Source organism: Equus asinus, chromosome 3 (assembly GCF_041296235.1).
Source record: "Equus asinus isolate D_3611 breed Donkey chromosome 3, EquAss-T2T_v2, whole genome shotgun sequence".
NCBI classification, from domain to species: Eukaryota; Metazoa; Chordata; class Mammalia; order Perissodactyla; family Equidae; genus Equus; species Equus asinus.
The window spans coordinates 58,075,590-58,091,479 of record NC_091792.1 but is presented as its reverse complement, the minus strand read 5'-3'; the positions used below and the strand labels follow the sequence as shown (position 1 = coordinate 58,091,479).

Sequence of the window (15,890 nt, the reverse complement as noted above, 5' to 3'; positions counted from 1 at the left end):
CTTCTGGCTATAAATATTTATCAAACTGAGTAATGCGCATTTAAATTTTGAGTGAGTTGGGATTTTATCATTTCTAACAGATGGCTTTTAAATATAATAAATGGTTCTTAAACACATTCAACACTAACAATACTATCTTTAAAAAGCTATTTTCAAAATGGTGGATCTAAGCCAATGGCTTTCAAAGTGTGGATCCCAGACCATCAGGATCAGCATCACCTAGAAACTTGTTAGAAATGTAAATTCATTGGACCTGTCCCAGATTGAATGAATCAGACACTGGCTGTGTGTCTGTCTTTTAACAAACTCTCTGGTGCTTAAAAGCTGAAGTTTAAAAACCACTGGCCTACTAAAAACTAGAGAATTCTTGAAATAAAATGTTCTTGGATATGTTTCTCTCAACGCAAGTTTAGCTTTGGATCATAACTGACCATTCTTCCAGACATCTACAGTTCATATATGTGAATAAGACACCCATGTCAGAGAATTAACTTGGATTTACTAGTGGTAAGACATTAAGAGCTGGAGCACAAAGCAATTCACTACCTCTTCAATTATAAAATGAGCTACTCTACAAGCCTCACCCAGAAATTTCGATTTAGTAGATTTGAGGTAAGGCCTAGTAATCTACGTGTTTAGCTAGCACTCCCAGAAGAGAAAAACTGCCAGAGAGAACTCACATCAGTGCATTCAGAGTCTCCAATGACTAAGAGACGTACCAGGACAGAACTTTTCAGAAAGAAGAATATTGAATGCAGGTCGATTTGGAGTCTTACTGCAAAGTAAGTGCAAAATCTTTGCTTGGTGGCTGTTTTTCCCCCCTGAGGGCTGAACCCACAGTAATCACAAAGTGCACAGTATTTGCTGTAGGATTTATTATCCAGAGCTATGCAAATAGCTTTAGCTGATCACTTTTCTTCAAAGTACGATGGAAATCTCATTAAGAGGGACTAATCCTGAATTCAGTTTGGTGTTCTTACTTTAATAAGCCTGTGAGAAACCAACAAAACACACAGGTACATAGAAGTGCAAACATCACTAAGGGGTTAAAAACACAGGTCCCTGAGGCATGATTGCTTATGCTATTTTGAAGTAACTTAATACATCTTGTTTTTGGTTTTCTGTGGACCAATGCCGCCATAGTGAGGTGTGAAGTACCATAGAGAGTAGAAGGAGGCCTAAGCCTCAGAAGGCCTGAATTCTAGTCCTGGCTCTGCTGTTGATTTGTTGTCTGACCTTGACCTGGCCAAGCCCGTTGACTCTGAGTCCCTCAGTTTACTCATAAGGATGGTGGTGTTATTACATCAGAGGTAGTTATAAGGGCAGAATGAGATAAAAGTAAAATCACTTTGAAAAAGAGAAGCAATAATGTAAATAGAATATATCTATATCTGTCTATCATCTATCTTTTTTTTTTTTTTAAGATTTTATTTTTTCCTTTTTCTCCCCAAAGCCCCCGGTACATAGTTGTATATTCTTCGTTATGTGTCCATCTAGTTGTGGCATGTGGGATGCTGCCTCAGCGTGGTCTGATGAGCAGTGTCATGTCCGCGCCCAGGATTCGAACCAACGAAACACTGGGCCGCCTGCAGCGGAGCGCGGGAACTTAACCGCTCGGCCACGGGGCCAGCCCCTATCATCTATCTTTCTATCTCTCTCTCTCTCTTACTCTCTCTCTCTATCATCCTTTACCATAATATTGGGAATTAATAATATGGTTAATGGTGGGAATCTACCATTTTTAGCTTGGAAAAGTATGAAACAACTTTATTGATTTCAAATAAATTCTTTAAGTTGTGAAAAAAAACATTTAAATTAGAATTGTCTTAATTTAGCAAAAAGATTTAGGTAGGTATAAGAACTCGCGATTAAAAGCTTCCATTAAGCAACTTGTAAAGAACCATGTGCACGCAATAGACGATCATCAAATATAACTGGTTTTCACCTGCTCCTGTTTGAATGGAAGGAGTGAGACCAGCTGATTTCTTGTAGACTGTAGGCATTAACAGTAAAGGACATTTTAACTTTCCCTAGAGGGACTATGAAGTGAACAGGCAGGTAGATTGCCGACAAAGTGACCATATAATTTCCTATCCAAACCAGGACTCTTTTCAAAGTAAAAGGGGCCACTATCAATAATTTCATATGACAGCAGGCATAAAACAAAACTGTCCGTGGTAAACTGGGACCTAGTTCATTTAGTTATAAACACCTCTCCCCAAGGTGAGTAATTTCAGAACAAAATCATTACCAGTAAGATTCTGAAACGTAGCCAGCCTTTCTGTACTGAGGCTGGTTGCATCAGGGTTGGACTGAGCAAATGTGAGAGTGGAGGACTGCAGAAACCCCATGAGGCTAGTGTGTGGGGGGCTGAAGGGGGCAGCTTCAGGCAGGAGGGACAGAGGAAATGTTCCCAGATTTCTTTGAAGTGAAGTATCAAACACGTGCCTGAGCTGTTGTCTGCTGAGAAGCCACAGCACCAGACACACCAGCCTCATGTGTCAAGTGTGGAGACGAGTGACTGTGAATAAAAGCTTCAGGCCAATGTCAAGTCTACCAAACAGAGTTGCAAACAGCTCCCGGTTCTGCAAGCAAAGTCGACTGACATAAATCAAAGAGCAATCTTCCAAGGTCGGCAGTGAGGGAAGGACTGGCTGCTTGTCACACTTCAGTGTCCTCCGCCACAGTTTCACACATGGAGAGTAATTACAGTCAGTGGCGTCATCTGAGAGTTATGATGGTGAGGGCAGAACTTGTCAATGAGGTGAATGGAGAGGATTACATGCACCCACGTTTAGAGATACAATTTGCCTCTCACCATTTATATTTACTCCCAGAATCATATGGAATCACTTAGAAATACTGTCCCTTTGAGGTGTTCCTACTCAGGATTTATATAAAGTATCTTATTTCCATGCCTTATTTCCTTACCTCCGGCACCTGTTCATGAAATCGTATTGCAGCCTTAAATCCCTACCAGGGGAAGAAGGCTAAAGAGATTTTGCTAAGGAGGTCCCCAGGGAAAAATCAATGTTCATAAGAATCACATCTTATTGGGATGGTTCTAAATTCTGGTGGCATTTGAAGGCCCTGGGGAACTGTCCACCCCAGGAAAGATTCTGTAACACTTAAGATGGGAAGTCAAAAGCAGGAGGTGTGCCATAGCCTTGCCATCAACTCTGCTCTGGTCCTCAGCTGTGTGAAGTCCTGGGCCAGGAATGTCGCACAGCAGTGGGGATGGCTGGATGGTCGGCTTTGTCATCAAAATGTCCTTGGCTCTTGTGATATGTCAGACATTAACTTTACAGTGCCAGTCTTTCCAATGAAAGATTCCTTTTTGCTGTTTCCTTATGGAAAGAGTTATGAAAGGATTGAAATAGAAGCTTTCCATGTGAGGGCAAGAAGCACAAAAGATATTCATATGCCCTTTATTTTTTGGCTATTTTTTTTAAACATATAATTGTCCCTAAAGGAAATGGTTTCAAGTTTGGCATTGGTTTTATGTTTTGCAGAAACATGAGCAGAATAAGCCTGTCACCCTCTTTCATCAACTAGAAATCCATTTTCGTTATGTGTTACACATTTATCATATAAAGTTCTATGTCACCAATTCACAAAATAATCCAGGAACTTGCATTATTCACTGAGGCCTCTGCTATAGCAAATACATTTAAAAACAGTCCTGCAATCCTATTAATATTTTTAACTAAATACTGGTAGACCTAGAAGTCAATCCATTGCTATTGCCATGGTATTAATCCAGCCTTGGAACAAAGCATAAATCCCACAATTAGTTCACAACTGCTTTTCAGCACAGCCTTTTCTCAGTAAATACATAAACAAGAATTTTAAAACTTAACTATTTTCTACCTTTTGTCAAAATCATTTCTTATTATGGAGAAGTAGCAATTTCTGAGGCCAGATTCACTTTATGATGTTTTCCCTCCCATTCTGATAAAGCGTAGGTCAGTACTCCACAGTTCTACTTCTAAATCATGTTATTTCTGGGAAAGAGAATCTTTCTGATTACTGTTCAGTCTTCTTTGCCAAGTAAATATACAAACATATGTAATTTTCTGTTTTTCAGAATGGTAATAGTGGTATTCAAGTAGGTGGAGTTCTAGCCCTTGGTGGTGCTGGGAATGCCTCCTTAAACGTGCTTATTGGCAGTGCTATGCCTTTCTACTTAGGGGTAGATTCTCCATGCATCATTTTATTCTGTTTAAATGTTCCCCATTTGCACACATTTAACAATTGCTTGGCAGTTTGAAGTTTTAATTTTGGCTTTAATATCTTAGGTTTCTCTTAAAAATTTTTTCCTGTAAAGGTATGGGGTTTGTTTTTGGTGAGGAAGATTGGCCCTGGGCTAACATCTGTTGCCAATCTTCCTCTTTTTTTTCTCCCCAAAGCCCCAGTACATAGTTGCATATCCTATTTGTAAGTCATTCCAGTTCCTCTATGTGGGATGCCCCAACTGCGTGCCTGGATGAGTGGTGAATAGGTCCAGGATCCCAACCTGCAAATGTTGGGCCACCAAAGCAGAGTACAGGAACTTAACCACTCAGCCATGGGGCCGGATGCTCCAATTTTTTTTTTTTTTTGAGGAAGATTAGCCCTGAGCTAACTGCTGCCAATCCTCCTCTTTTTTGCTGAGGAAGATTGGCCCTGAGCTAACATCCATGCTCATCTTCCTCTACTTTATATGTGGGACACTTACCACAGCATGCCAAGTGGTGCCATGTCCGCACCTGGGATCCGAACTGGCAAACCCTGGGCCACCGAAGCAGAACGTGCGCGCTTAACCGCTGCGCCACCGGGCCAGCCCCCCCGCCAATTTTTTTGTAATTTTAATTTTTATGCTACATCCTTTTACTCAAAGGTGGGGTTAGATTCAAGAGACAAGACCCTCTGAGATCAAGAAAGCAATCTTTGTTGATTCTGGGCATTAAACTAAAGTGATGCAGTATTCAGGCTTTCTCAGAGGACCATGTCGCACATGTTGTGGCTGGCTTCCCGTGATTAGAGCATCCTAACATATTGCAAATCTGGGCTTTCCAGGGTATGGAACCCAGGGTTGGCTCTTTGGCGAAACTGTAAATAGCGGTCAACTGTTTAATGACATAATGTGAATTTTTACAGGCTCACTTAATTCTCCACCCAGCTTGCTCTCTGAACACTTGAGATAAATCTTCACTCACTCTCTGGAATTGTTCAACACACAGGTTAATTTCTCACTATTGATTTTCTCCACTATGCACCTTGAATACTTCAAGATCTCTTGACCTACACAAAAAATCTCTGTGACTGTCAGTTTAAAAAGAATAGCTCTTCAACAGAAGGCTTGAAAAATCAATAAAGATAATGAAATAACTCTTCCCCAACTATTAGCAGGGGAGTTTAACTGGACGTTTTGATTAGATTTTGAGGAGAGAACAAAATCATGAACATTTACAAGAGGTTTCATATAGAAAAGCTTCTGAATGCGAACGCTACTCGGTAGGCATCTCCAGGAAGGCACAGTATCCTTACCTAGTGACTGGAAATTTCAAGTTAAATCAGAGTAATAACCAGAACCACCTTGGGTAACAGAGCAAGGCAAACACCACACGGGAGGAAAGCACTGGTTGAGGGCTGGGAAGACCCATATGCCCTGCAGAAATTTAGACTACCCTCCCCGGGCTTTTGTTATTCATCTGTAAAAACAAAAGGATTGGATTCTAAGAGTCTTCCCAGTTCTAAATTCAAAGCTTCTATATCCAAGATGATATGTACATTTTTATTAACGGGGAAATCAAGTTAAAAGAAAACAACAAAAGCAAAATAAAAACTTTTTTCTACTTGAAAAAACTTGAGAAATGTATAATAAACACAGTTCTTTCCTCTAGAGACCCATCTTGATCCCTGTATATTCCTTTCCACCCCCATCATTATTGAAAAGTAAAAAAATTCTTTTAAGGATCAAATGTTCCATTTAGTTTTTTAATCATTCCTTTCTTCACCCCTGAAATATTGTGCCATTTACAGAAAACGGCGTCAGAAGCACTTTATTAATGGAGGTTCCTTCTATGTGCTTCCAAGTAAAACAAAAACATCGTTTATCAACAATATAAAACCAAAAAAAACTCCAAAACAAAATAAATACAACCACTTCTGTGTCCCCAGAACCGATCAAACAGAATTGAAGTGAACCAAGCCATGTTTGCACGTCACTTGGAGTGTAGATTTTATTTGGATTTAAGAATCTCCTAAACAAATTACATCAACCTCACTCCATTTCCTTCCTCAATAAAAATTACGACAGGACAAACATCAGACTTTTAAAATTCTAAAAATAATAGAAAAGTAAAAATAGATTTCCTAGGGAAATCTCTCTTCTAAACCTTACATGGTTTTGCTGCTTCTGTGACATCTTTCTCTTTGGAGTAACTCAGTAGCATAGTTTTCTGTTTTTTATTTTTGAACTGGATTCATACGGGCACTGAATTCAAACTTCAGCTGATTTATGGAGCATGAACTTTTATGAACGATAAGTAACCTCTGCTTGAAAAGGAACACGGTGAATGTAAATGAAAGAATGGGAACACTGGAAGTCCATTTCATTATGTAATTTAAGTCTTATATTCGAGAGTGCACCCTCATTTAGAAATAAAACAAGAAAACAGAACAGTATGAGCACTCTAAAATCATCTGCAGCACTTTTAAGGGTTAAACCTGCTTAACCCATTCTTAGTCGAGAATGGCACCAAAGAGGGCAGCTCACCCCGCAAGCAAGCGTGGCTAGTTCTAACCCTGCGGCATCCTCAGGCTGTCAGAGCAGTCATGCACACTATTTCCACCCCCCTCCCACCCAGTTAATAGGATCCATTCATAGCTACTCACTACTGCAGGATTTGACCTGAGAAATGCTAGGATTTATTAACTCAGCAGTTGTTTTGAAAAGTTCCTAAATAATCTTTGCCCTTGGCCAGCAAGGGAACTGCTAGTCTCAAGTTCTCAGAAGCAGCTGGTGAAATTCTCAGCCAAGTTCTTCAGATGCAGGAAGTTCTTCAGGACAACCTACTTTGACATTGCATTTACAAATCTTTAAACCAGGCTTCCTGGATCTAGGAAATGTTATTCCTGACTCCTTTGACCCAGATGCTGGCTAAAATTTAGTGTTTCTAATTTGTAGGTAATCACCCTTTCTTTCTTCCTTCTTTCTTTCTAGGAGCTGGCATGGTGGTTAAATTTTTCTAAAACAGTCATATTAATATGTTCAAACATCCACTGTTGAGTCTCCGAGAGAGGGTCACATCTGGCCATGAAAATCTTCTTCTCTGCGGGGTTGCAATCCATGCAGCTGTTGCTCACAGGATGGAATAATGTTCTGTCCTGGAGGGATCAGAAAGAAAAGAAAAACTGACATAATATGTAGTGAATGGTTAGAGCCCAAAATCTTCAGAGGAAGTAAAATATCCCTGTTTATATTTCAATATATACCCATAGTGTGCAAAATAGACCGTCTTCCAAATCAAACAATAGCAGGTTGGGTTGCCATGTGGAACGTGGTTTCCTAGAATCCACTGGCACTGTGTAGGGCCTTCAAGCAGTTTCAACCAGAAACAAAGAATTTATTCATTCACAGATTTTTTTAAAAAAGCAGTCCATTCATTCCCCCACTCTCTGGTAAGCATTTTGCTACATGCTTGGGTTTTGAAGATAATAAGTCCTAAGGCTGCTTGTCAAGTAGCTAATAATCTAGCTACTGGGGAGAGGCATGTATACAAAAATGGTATTTTAGTCCATAGTATACAACAACAGCAACACACACATTCACACAAAGGGCCAGAAGAATCATAATTTTCCCTACCCTTCAATGAGCCTCCAATGGGAGAGGGAACTACAAAAGAAACAGCAACCAAAAGAGCGAGGCGCTTACTTGCCCTACTGGAAAATGAGTATGGGGATGGGAATAAGTGCTGCACAGGCAACATCTCACTGTACAAATGCAAATTTGTTTGCCCTTGAGCTTCCGTCGTTTCTTAACCCCTTTATCGCCATTACAGCTCTTCCTGTGGTGCAATTCTTATTGTTTTCTGTAAAATGCTGGAGGCTGTGTTCCCTTTCAAAAAAAGTTGTTAAGCATATGAGAAAGATAACAGCTCTGTGAATGAAAGGTCCTGCCAGAGCACAAGTTTAAGTGGGGGGCAAGCCACTATCTGAATGGGCTCTCAACACAAACTTCTTCTTATCATACAAGTAGGGAAAAGGAAGTTAATGCTAAGAGAAAAAGATCTTTCCTTCACTAGTAATAAAAGCTATTGTCTCCTACAGTGTCTATGCTAAAAAAAAAAAAGTGTCAATAACATGTAAAAACGTCCCCAAATCACTGCCTAAATTTTAGGATCAAGTAATGTTTTCTTTTTTCTTTTCTTTTTTTTTTTTGCTGAGGAAGATTTACCCTGAGCTAACATCTGTGCCAATCTTCCTCTACTTTGTCTATGGATGCCTCCACAGCATGGCTAGCAGGTGGAGCAGGTCCACAGTTGGTCTGAACCCACAAATCCTTGTCACCATGGCAGAGTGTGCTGAATTTTAACCACTGGGCCAATGACTGGCCCCAAGTAATGTTTTCTTATTTTGCTTAGGAAATGTTTAGAGGTTCTGATTATTTTCTTTAACTGAGGAATATTAGACTTACAGTGCTTTTAGAATTAAAGAGTTTCTCAGGCACCCTGTGTAAACATTTCTGGGTTGCTTCTAGTTAAGACTCCATCAAACCAATATTTAATGTCCTTTTGGGACCCGGATGTTTGCCTAGTTGGGCACTGGATGAAGGAAGAAAAGAGAACAGCTGCCTGCAATTTAGTTTTTGTGTTTCTATTTTCACTGTAAACAAAGAGCTACTCTGAATACAAAGTCTTGCTCTTCTCTTAATGTTTCCCAGTTTATTGTGGCTCCTGAGGGCTTCTTCCCATCTTCTTCAGCCCCTGCTTCCCTAACTCCTCCGCACCCCAGGGGAAGCTGGGAGGAGCTTTCTCCTCCTCTGGGTGAAGGTAGCAGATTCTAGCAGGAAGGAGAGCGTGTTCTGCAGCTTACCCCACAAATCTTTCTCTCTTGGGGCCAGTCTTTGCTCTCGAGATCTCTTCTCACAGCTGCGTGGCTGCACTCTCCTTCACTCCCTTGCTCCCTTCCTTCCCAGCATCTCTCGGGCTCCATCTCCCACCCCCAACTCTACCAGTTTAGCTACATGGGCCTAATATATTTAGATCGGTTTTTCAAAGAGCATTCTTAAGCTGTTCTATTCATGAGAATTCGATGTGACCTGCTAAATTCTAATTCAATTATTTTTCCCCTTAACTCTCTATATTTCTTCCTGTTGTTACCTTTTTCAGTAGCTCTAGTGGAGACCTCCAGATGCTCACAGTTTCCCCCCACAAAGCACATATTTCCATGAAAACTAAAAAATGAGAAAAGAAAAGGAGTAGAACAAGTTTCTATTCTCTTCCCTTCACCAGCTTGTGTACCTCAGCACGGATGCAAAAGCCAAACCAGATCTTCTGAACATTTGATTTTTCCGAACCTAATTTTCTGAGCCATAAGGTGATCACATTTTTCCAAATCTCAAATTGGAACACACGTTCTGACAGATCCAGGTATACTCATGAGGACAACCGGGCAGAATATGCACATTCAGCACTACCCTAACAAATCTGGGATGTGGTTTCTGTCATTGCACTTCACGTTCTCATAAAAGTCAAAAAGTTGAACTCCCCAAATCTATCTGTGTCTGAGAAGCTTCATCAGGAAAATGAGGGAGTGGTTAAGATCAATGTCTAAGGCCTTTCCCAGCCATAAAATGGAATGAACATTTTATTCCAAAGTTCACTGGTGCCAGAGACAAATGACAGGGCATCAAATTAGAGACTGTCAACAATATTCAGTAGACCAACAGACTGATGGTTCCCTGGTTAGACTGAGCTCTGCCCACCCTTGTCTTTGGAGTATCAGCAGGTTCAAGAGGTGAAGCTTCTGCAACATCTTCAGTCTCCCCAGAGCATTCATTTTCCGCTTTTGACCTTGGGGGCTACCTACGTTGCCATCTTTATGTTTCTGCTCAGCTAAGCTTTTGGATTACTAAACGTCTTTCTTGATGCTTTTCCTGGCTGGAATTAAGTCAGTGGATAGAGTAACCATTCCTGAAACATGGTCCCTTGTTCTATGACAACCCGGTACCCCTCTACTCTTCATCTCCCCGGTCATGATAAGAGATGTCTGTAAGAGAACTGAATATAGCTTTTCCTTTGGAGTAGACTTCTGAGTGATTTGGCAAGTCTGCCGTTCCATAAAAATCCACCTTAAAGAGTGCTTTTAACTGGACTGTCCTTTGTGCACTCCTCAGGGAAGGCATGGCATATACTCTGGCTGTTCAAAATGTAATGCAGCAAACCATGTCTCCTGTAGCCTTCCCACCTTCCCTGACTGCTTCCTCCCTTGTTTTTTGTGTTTTGTTTTTGCCTAAGAAAGTTAGAAATCCTTGAGCAGGAAATGAGAGTACAGATCCAGGATTACAGAACCACCCTTTGTAATCAAATCAGGTCAGGCTAACTGCCTGGGGCCAGCCAAGCAGTCCATGCTGTGAAGGGCGTGGATGGGACTTCTCAGCTAGTGCGTGGAAAGGCACACCTCTTCAGAGCTGGCCTGCGATTTGACTGGCACCTGTGTGACACTTTGTGGCATTTGCAGCACAGCACTAAATTTTATTAGATTCCAAACTTCTGCAGGGTCTGAACTTTGAAAGAATGAGTAAGTTGTAGAAAATATTCCACTCTGTGTCCAAGGTAATAAAAGAACCAAACACCACAATAGCAAAGACAATAAAATAGTTTTGCGAGTTCATAATGTATAGGAAGATGATTCTGAGAATAAAACTCCCACACTGCGGGAGGGGAGGCAGCCCAGTGCTAGCTACAGGGCTGGGATTCTGTTCCGCAGGGAGTTTGGATCACATTCCAGTCATGCCATTTACTTGTGTGACCTTGGACAGTTGCTTAATCCTCTGAACCTCAACTTCCTCATCTGTAAATGGAGACAGTACCTGCCTCACAAATTTCTTGTAAGCATACAATGAGTTAGTATGTGTAGACTCGCTGGTACAGTGTCCTACGTACAGTAACTAAGTGATAGTGATTCCACCTCCCTCTTCTCGTAATTTAGTTTTAGTCGGGGAGCACCTCCAATTCTAAATGGCAGAACCTACTAGCCATCTGGGCTGGGACCAGTTATTCAAGACCAAATTGCATTTTCTGAAATCCTGGTAAAATGTTTTTTGCAAAAATTAATGCCTGCCTCAACCAGTTATCCAAATGGATGCTCCCGTACCTTCCGTTTTAAGCAAAAGGATTTATGGCGCAACGGTAATCCATGCCTCTGAAATGAGCTCTTCTGTGTAACCATGGTCAGAGTTTGTATGTGATCCATGGGTTTAGGCCCTTTGCCTGAAATACAGCATTATTCAGGTCAGCTGAGTGTGGAAGGTATGCATAAATATATAGCCAGCATGCAAATTTAAGCAGAGCAGCAAGGCTGAACCTCATTGAGAAGGTGACGTTTGGATGGTTTGAAAAGGGTCCGGGAATTAGCCATGGAAGTATCTGGGGGAAGAAGGTTCCGGACAGAAAGAATGGCCAGTGCAAAGGCCCTAAGCAGGAATGCACCACAGTGGGTTAGAGGAGCAGCGAAGAAGCCAGAGTAAGGGAGAGTGGTGGGGAGTGATGTCAGAGGTAATGGAAGGCTAGATCATGTGTTGGGGGTTCAGCAAGTCATTTAGTATGGCTAGAGTATACGGAGCAAGGTAGAGAATTCCAGATGATGATATCCAAGAGATATCATGAAGAGACTGGGGTACAATGCTAAGTCTTGAATATTCATGCAAATGTTGGGGGGTGATCATTGAGGATTTTAAACAGTGGAGCCACAGGATCTGTATTTTGGGTGGATCGTTCTAGTGGCAGAGAGGAGGATGGAGCAGGGGTAGGGAGGCGTTGGACTATAGCCAAGAGAACTGTCAGAGGCTGCTGCAATCATCTAGATTTAGCCTGAGGCAAAAGCAAAAGCTATGAAGACGAGTTGGGAGTGGCCTGAGAAAAGGTCTGAGAGATTTGAAAAGTAAATGTGTAGGGTGTTCTGATTAATGGGATGCGGGGGTAAAGGTAGGGGGAAGAAGTGGACAACAGGAGGGAAAGCAGTGTTGAGGCTAGAAATGTAGAAAGAGCAAGAGGATTGGGAGTGGGGTGGTGATTTCTGTTTTAGGTATAATGAATTGGAGGCATTTATGGGACAGCCTGGTTTAGATGCTCAGTAAGCAGTCAGATACAGAGTGGACCTCAGGACAGACAGCTCCACTCTGCGATGTCGGGAGAACTGAATTACTCCCTCCTAGTGACTATTCCTTTCTGTGTAACATACATTGAAAGAGAAGGCTTTTGTGAGAGACAACTCCTTCGCATCCAACGCCTTTTGTGTCTAACATGGATATGAAAGAATGAAGACTTGGAATGATGAGACTAGTTTTTCATCCTAGTGTTTTTGCTGACAGTAACCTTTGATGGTCACTTCATTTGTTGGTGATTTAGGTTTTCCACCTGCAAAATGAATGGAGGAGAGAGGAGGAGAGCGGGGTGAGATAAGGGATAAAACTACCTGCCTTCCCATCTCTTAGTGTTGTGGAGAAGAACAAGGTTGATGTATGAATGTCCTTTGAGTTCTGCAAGAAAGACAAATTAGGTAGGTTTTTTCTGCCTATTTTTCCTGTTGGCATCTAGGAGAATGCAAATAGCACCTTGATAGGCATAACAGGGACAAAGCAGTGTTATTGTCTATTCTTATCCATTTTTTTCTTTGACAGGTACAATTCCTCACAGGAGAAGAAAATTGGTCTTCTTGCATCGGTGGCTAATTCGGCCAATCAGAAGTAATGCTTCTTACTGCCTTGACAGAGCCCCTTGGTGTGTGTGCTGAGATGGTGCCCTCTACAGAGACCTTCACCCCTTCCCCCTGCTCCTCTCCCTGGCTTCTCTGGGCTGTAGGCAAGTGACGTACGTGAGTGTATCTTCAGTTCTCCTCAGAGCAGCCAGAATCATTAAAAAATCCATTTGGATTTGTTAGATCCCTGCTTTTCAAACCATTCAAAGACTTCCTAGTCTCTTAGCTAAATTCTTCGCATGGCCTACAATGTCTTGTGTAGTCCTGCCCTGGCCAGATGTATGGCCTTACAGTTCATCATTTTCTCTCACACATACTTTTCAACTGGCTTCTCTTTGTTTTTCCAAGAAAACTAAAATCTTACCTACCTCAGGGACTTTGCACATTTGGGATCTTTTTCTCTATCACTCTCTTCACTTATCTAATTCCTACTCATTTTTTAAGCCTCCATTTAAAAGTCAGTTTTTCGGAGAAGAGTTTTCTGACCTGGGTAAAGCCCAGAGTTTTGTGTTCTCATTTTATCCTTACACAATTTATTTAATTATTTTTGTCTGCTTCCCCACTAGACTGAAATCTCCAAGGGTAGAGAAAACCCATCTGTTCCATATCTTGTTTCCATCTGTCCGTAGCTTTTTATCTCCCCTCAGCAAACCTGCTCGGAGTCAGGTGGATGTAATAATGGCTACTGTTTATTGAGTATGTATCTATGTGTCTGGCAGCGCTAAGTGTTCTGCTCGATTTTCTCGTTTTATCTACCTAAACCATGTAAACAATGTGATGAGATAGTGAATGCAGACAAACGGGAAGCTAGGTTCGTTTATCTATTCATTTAGCAAATACTAATTAAGCACTTACTTTGTGTCAAGCAGTGTTTCAGGTACTGCATGAAAGCAGACAGAGGAAAATTCCTGCTCTCAGGGAATTTACATTCTAACGTTTAGCTATAACTAAGTGTCTACCATAGTACAGACATGTGCAGTATAGAAATACAGCTAATGAGCCCATCTTTTCCTTCATGCAAACTTACTTAGAGAGCTAAAATCAAAGCAGAAAACAGTTTGTTGAGCACATGGAATAGTAATAGCTAACATTAATTGAACTGTTATTAAGTGCCATGTCTTAGATACATTTAGATCTTATCTAATCATTACGATAATCTTCCAGGGTAGATACTATTATTATCCTCATTTTATAAATCAGGAAAGAGAATCAGAGTAAGGAAAACACAACAAGGAAAACATAGCAAGAAAGTTCCCTGAGATCCCAGAGCTGGGATCCACAGTGGAGCCAGAACTCGAATCACAGGTCCCTCAGGACCCAGAGCCTCTGCTCTCGACCTCTGAGTTACATTTCATCCCTCTTCTCGGCTGAGCCAACTAACAGTCTGGCTCCAACCCCACACTTGCTCAGTAAGGAGGAACTGTTCTCATTAGCAAAGACTAATGTAAATTTTTTTCTAGTTCCTATTACCAAGATTCTTTTCTGTTTGTCAATCTAGATCTTGGCAGGCATTCAATTCAGGAAGCCTTTATCCGTATGTTAGAGCCTGAAATATTCTGTGACAGAGTCTTTCTACTTCTGAGTGACCGGTGAATGGCAGTTAGGTGTGTTAGGTAAAATGATAATCAGTAAGAATATTGCTAAGTTACCTAGAAATGGCAAAAGTTAAAAGGTCATGACAATTAAATGACTTCAGCCGGTTTGGACACAGATCAAAGCAAAATGGGAAGATGATAACACCGTTTACTGAGAAGGTAGCTTCGTTGCTGGGGTGAACGCATTCCCCTCCTGGGAGTTCTCGCCCCTCTTCTTTGACGAGGAGGTTGAATCGTCCGTTTGAATCAAAGATCATAGCTTAGGCTATAGTGACTTAAGTCTCCTATTACAAACAGGGATATGATGTCGACATTGTGCATTTGGTTTTCAGCAAGATATTTGAAAAGTCCATCTTTGTTTTCTTACGGGAAAGCTGGAGAAACATGGGCTAGAAGATGTTACTATTAGGTGAATTTGTATCTGGATGAGTAACTTTATCCAAATGATGCTCATTAATGGATCAATGTCACGTCTATTATACGATAGATAAATAAATGTTAATAAGTTGGATCAAAGAGTCAAAATCCAGGTTGCGGTAAATCTGATGAGATAGAATTTAATAGAAACAAATGGATAGCTACACAAATATAAAAAATGAACTATACAGGGTTAAGATTGCAGAGATGCATCTGTATAGCAAAAGGAGAGAAAAAGACTGTGGGTTTTTTCATACTGAAAATAATTAAGAAGCTGAGTATGTGTGGGTAAGGCAGAAAATCAATCAACTCAAGCTAAATTAAGTGAAGTAATTGCTCATAACAAAAGGGTGCTATAAGCTCATAACGAAGGGTGCTAGAAACTCATTATACTTTCTTTGGTTAAAACACACCTAGACTATTGTGTTCTGTTGTGGGCATCATGCCACTCATTAGGACTCTCTGGAGTAGACTAGGAGTGAGTGTTCAGGAGGTTGGCGTAGATCCAAATTAAGTCACGGGAAGAGCAGTGGCAGAAAATTGGCCCATTTAATCAGAAGTAAAGAGTAAAGATGAGACAAGCCTTGTTCAAGTGTTTGGGAAATGTCTTGAGCAAAATGAATGAATTTAATTTGTGTGGTACCAAAGACCAGGGCAGAGCTTTCTAATACTTGGGGAGGTCCAGAAATGGGTGGGATGACCTGGCATAGTGTGACTGCCTAAGCACGACCACAGTCCAGGATTTTGTGGTGATGCTTCCTATAACCAAACAAAGTTGAGTCACATTCCTTTTAATTAAACTTTGCATATGCTTTCCTCATTTTGGTCTTGGATCAATACCTAATCACAATGATTTAACGGTAACAACCTGTGGCCTTCCCTCAGGCATCTTTGTGGACCAGCAGGATTTTATGA

General features: G+C 41.1%; 1 protein-coding gene across 1 annotated transcript in view; it reads right to left on the bottom strand.

Annotated features, from left to right (window-relative positions):
- Positions 1–5,753: 5,753 nt before the first annotated feature.
- The window catches only part of GALNTL6 (polypeptide N-acetylgalactosaminyltransferase like 6), a 1,096,422-nt gene continuing 1,086,285 nt past the window's right edge, over positions 5,754–15,890 (bottom strand). The window contains exon 13 of the mRNA XM_014842142.3: positions 5,754–7,371. Within this exon, the coding sequence (XP_014697628.3) occupies positions 7,204–7,371 (168 nt within the window). The 3' untranslated portion in view covers positions 5,754–7,203. The remainder of the gene's footprint in view (positions 7,372–15,890) is intronic.